The sequence below is a fragment of the Hypanus sabinus genome, chromosome X1, assembly GCF_030144855.1.
Source record: "Hypanus sabinus isolate sHypSab1 chromosome X1, sHypSab1.hap1, whole genome shotgun sequence".
In the NCBI taxonomy this organism is placed as follows: domain Eukaryota; kingdom Metazoa; phylum Chordata; class Chondrichthyes; order Myliobatiformes; family Dasyatidae; genus Hypanus; species Hypanus sabinus.
The window spans coordinates 51,663,420-51,667,928 of record NC_082738.1 but is presented as its reverse complement, the minus strand read 5'-3'; the positions used below and the strand labels follow the sequence as shown (position 1 = coordinate 51,667,928).

General features: G+C 42.0%; 1 protein-coding gene across 1 annotated transcript; it reads left to right on the top strand.

Moving 5' to 3' along the window:
* Positions 1 to 2,248: 2,248 nt before the first annotated feature.
* Positions 2,249 to 3,668, top strand: LOC132384497 (general transcription factor II-I repeat domain-containing protein 2-like). Its single transcript, XM_059955646.1, has 2 exons — positions 2,249 to 3,369; positions 3,455 to 3,668. The coding sequence occupies exon 1, from the start codon at positions 2,763 to 2,765 to the stop codon at positions 3,363 to 3,365; it is 603 nt and encodes a 200-aa protein (XP_059811629.1). The 5' UTR covers positions 2,249 to 2,762; the 3' UTR covers positions 3,366 to 3,369; positions 3,455 to 3,668.
* Positions 3,669 to 4,509: the final 841 nt, after the last annotated feature.

Sequence of the window (4,509 nt, the reverse complement as noted above, 5' to 3'; positions counted from 1 at the left end):
GACGATAATGCAGCAGAAAGTCACATCGAGCAGATGGGGTTAAAGTCCTTTCTAGTTTCAGCGTTTTTACAGCAATAACAGGAAAGGAACTTCAATGTCTTTAAGCAACAAGCAGAGAAGTATGGGTAATAGATTCTGAGCAGCACTTACTCTGTGTGTGGGGGAAGATTGGTGACGTGCAGAATTGGAGTTTTTTATATGACAGCATGTTTAATTTAGCTTGATGTGCAGAACAGTTTGATTTTCTTTAAAGCTACCCACATATATTGACTCATCTCAAACTACACTGTTTCAAAGTAGCATTCTGGAGCAGTCTGATGGGTGTTGAGCATTTGGGGCCTAGGTGCTCACACTCCTGACCACTGTTTAATGAAATTCTGAAGTTGCAGTCTTGAGGTTGTTGGGAAAGGATCAGCTGTGGTGACCATTGCACTCAACAATTCATCAGCATTGACTGTCGCCTTCAAAAGCTACAGGCTTTTAAAATCCTATCCCCAAATGATTTACAAGGAAAGACTGAAGAAGAAATTGCATGGTCAAAAAGGAACTGTTGGGGTAAATTCAGACTTCCTGAACTCACATTGGAACTGAAGGTAACAATGGTAGGACTACATTAGTAGAGGTGCATTTGTCCATTCCATTGAAGAATAGTTTCCAGTTTACCATGCAGGAATGCTGCTGGAATAATAGTTGAACGAAAGGCCATCAGTTTGAAATGTTGCTCCCTCTGCCTGTGCTTCCCGATTAGCTAAATCTTTCCCGAATTTTCCACTTTCATCATTATTTTTCCAGCAGGAATAAAGCTAATTGAACACATTCCATGAATCACTATACCTACTATAAGAGATATCTACTTGCAATAGTCATACAAGCCAGAAAATGTATCAATTATTAACTGCAGGAAGACTGCTCACACCCTGCAGACTTGACTTGGATCCTGAGATGGCATGATAAAAACTGGGCATGGAATAATGACTTGCAGTGTATCTGTAAGAATGATACAGCTGCTTTGTGTTTGTGGAGGGGAGGGGCAAGGTGGAAAGGTGGTGTTCAAAGTAAATTTATTATCAAAGTACATATATGTCACCATATACAGCCTTAAGATTTGTTTCCTTGCAGGCATTCACAGTAGAACAAAGAAATACAATAAAATCAATGAAAAACTACACACAAAGACTGACAAGCAACCATTGTGCAAATACAAAGAAAATAAATAAGTAAATAAATAATACTGAGAACACGAGTTGTAGAAACCTTGAAAGTGGGTCCACAGATTGTGGAATCAGTTCATTGTTGAGGTGAGCTAAGTTATCCATGCTGGTTTAGGAGCCTGATGATTGAAGGGTAATAACTGTTCCTGAACCTGGTGGCATGGGACCCAAGGCCCCCGTACCTCCATCCTGATGGCAGCAATGAAAAGAGAGCATGGTCAGGATGGTGGAGGTGCTTGATGATGGATGCTGCTTTCTTGTGGCAGCGCTCCTTGGAGATGTGCTCAATGGTGGGATGGTTTTGCCTGTGATGGACTGGGCTGTAGCCATCACTTTTTGTAGACTTTTCTGTTCTTGGGCATTGGTGTTTCCATACCAGGCATGGGTGCTTGCTGCCTTCTCTAATGCATTTCTCTAGCAAATGGCAAGCTTTGGTCTGTTTCAAAGGATTATTGTCATAGCTCAAGTAATTGCAGAAATATACACTAAGCATATCCCTCAACTTCAAGAGTTTTAAACATTTTAGAATTTTGTAGCTCTGATCTACGAAAGTGCTCTTGGGTAAAATCAGTTAATCTTTACTTGGCAATAATTTATCAATTTTATTTTAACCATTCATTTCCTAGGGGGAAATTGACACAAAATTTGATATCAGAATTGCTTTGTTACGAATGAATTCCAGCAAAAATATTAATAATGTCAGATAAAAAGTTGGAGAAATCTAGAATCCCAAAGAGACATATGTTATTTAAATTATGATGGAATAGGGGTTTCAATGGACAATATCAAATACATATCCCTTACTCTCCTGGAGAAGGTGGTAATTGGCTGTCTTCTTAAACTGCCATATTTCTTGTACTCCCATATTATTGTAAGGAAATGGTTCCAGGATTTTGAATCAGCAATAATGAAAAAATAGCAATATCTTTCTGAGATAGGATGATGTGTGAGTAGAGTTTAGGAGTCATAGAGCAATACAGCATGGATACAGGGCCTTCAGCCTAATGAGTCGATGCAAACTACATTGTCCTCCTAGATCGGGGGTCGGCAACCTGCGGCTCCCGAGCCATTTGTGGCTCTTTCACCTCTGTGCTGCGGCTCCCTGTGGCTTTGGGAAATAATTGGTCAGTATTTAATTAAAATGTATTTTATGTTAGTTTGTTAGCTTTTGAAATGTAATTATGGTGATCTTGTACAACCTAAGTGTAGCGACACATTTCCTGCCACATCCGAAACGGCTCACAATTAGCCAGCATTCCGGCTAAGGGAGATAGCCTACGGGGGTTTGTGAGTACGCGTCTTTTGCAGCATCTGCGTCCATGGGGGCTGGGTTGAGGGAGGCTTAAAAGCAAGGCTGTTTAGTTCGAATAAAGCTATCTTTGACTGCAGTTTACTGACACCGCTACAACGTGTTTTTATCGCTGGCTGTCCAGAGGGAAGGTGCTGAAACGCTTTGTCGCGTGTCTGGAAGAAGTGAAAACTTTCCTGGGCAGCAAAGGGCTCACCTTTCCTGAGCTGGAACAGCCAGAGTGGCTGGAAAAGCTACACTTCATGGTAGACATGACAGCGCACCTGAACACGCTGAACACAGCTCTTCAGGGGAAAGGACGTACAGCCCTGCACATGTTGGAGGATGTTTTGGCATTCGAGCGCAAGTTGACAGTGCTTGCCAGAGATTTACAGAAAGGCACTTTGTCTCACTTCCCCAATTTGAGAGAGTTCAAACAAGGTCACGACATGATAATTTCGGAGTATTTACATTCTGCAATCATCGCAATGCAAACATCGTCTGGGAAACGCTTCTGTGAGTTCAGAGAGGAAAAAAACACATTATCCTTCCCGGTCACTCCCTTAAGCATCGATCCTTCCCTACTGAATACGACTGCATTGGCAGGTGTGAGTCAACCTGATCTTGAGATGGAACTGGCCGACATAGCCGACAAAGACATATGGGTGTCCAAGTTTAGACGCTTGACAGCAGACCTTGAAGATGTTGCCCGTCAGAAGGCCGTTCTTGCTCAGAAACACAAATGGAGTGATATTGAAAACCTCACAGATGACAGCTTGCGATCCTGTGTAAAGATGAAGGTGACATCATACAGCCCTGATGTGCAGACGCTGTGCGCTGAGGTCCAGGAGCAGAAATCCCATTAACCAAGTATGATAAATATTTTAATTGCCTATTATTTTACTTATATTCATATTTTTTCATTGTTCAGTGAAATAGTCCTTTCATTTTTCAGGATGACAGCTGGCTGACGTTATTTTTGGTTTGCTGCTGGCGGAAAATTTAAGTTCGGCGTTTTTCATAAATACAAGAAGGACTCAAATAGACATTGAATATTTTACTTAAAAGTAACTTTCAACCCAACGTCTTTTTTTCGGAGTTCAAAATGTTTTTGTTGCATGCAGAAATGTAATTTCGTTTTCTCTGCAGGAGTTCATCAATTTCATAAATGCAACACATTATAGTTTGTTTATACATAGCATAAAGGCAAAAAAAACGTTGTATGCAGTGTTATTTCATTTTAAATGTCAAACGGGTTTTGCGGCTCCCAGTGTTTTCTTTTCTGTGGGAAACGGGTCCAAGTGGCTCTTTCAGTGGTAAAGGTTGCTGACCCCTGTCCTAGATAATCCCAATTTCCTGCAGCCAGCCCACATCCTTTCAGGCCCCTCCATGTACCTATCCAATTGCTTCTTATATAATAGAATTTTACCTGCCTCAACCGTTTCCTCTGGCAGCTCATTCCATGTACTCACCACACTCTGCAGGAAAAGTTGCTCCTCAGTTCCTTTTTAGATCTTTTCCATTCTCCCTAAATCTATATCCCCTAGGTTATGTCTTCTCTACACTGTGGAAAAGGCTGTTATCATCCACCTAGGAGTAAGAGTTCCTTAAGGTTGTTATTGCCGGAGCTGGTAATGGGGACAAGCTCCCACTACTTATTAAATGCTCCCAATGACATGCACCTGAAAACCTCTGACAACCAAGTCCAGCTCCTGGCCTTCAGGTGTGGTTTAGCTACTAACCCTGAAGGAACTGTTTCCACCGACAGGAGAAGGGGCAAAGCCGGGTTACTGGCACCTTAAAACCAGTCGCTTCAGGCAGATGGAGCTCATCAGCCGTGGTTGCCAGCTTATTGAGGAGAAGGAAAACTCTGATCTCAAACCTCTGCTGCCTTTGCGGCTATACTTGCTCATGGGGGAGGCTTCAGGAGTGGTAGGCCAAGGGTAAGATATTTGCAGCAGAGCACCTATCTCTGGACTTGTATTGGACTTTCATATTGGGTTCAGTTAA

Coding starts and splice junctions, on each gene's coding strand:
- LOC132384497 (XM_059955646.1), top strand. CDS start 2,763: ATGGTAGACATGACAGCGCACCTGAACACGCTGAACACAGCTCTTCAG.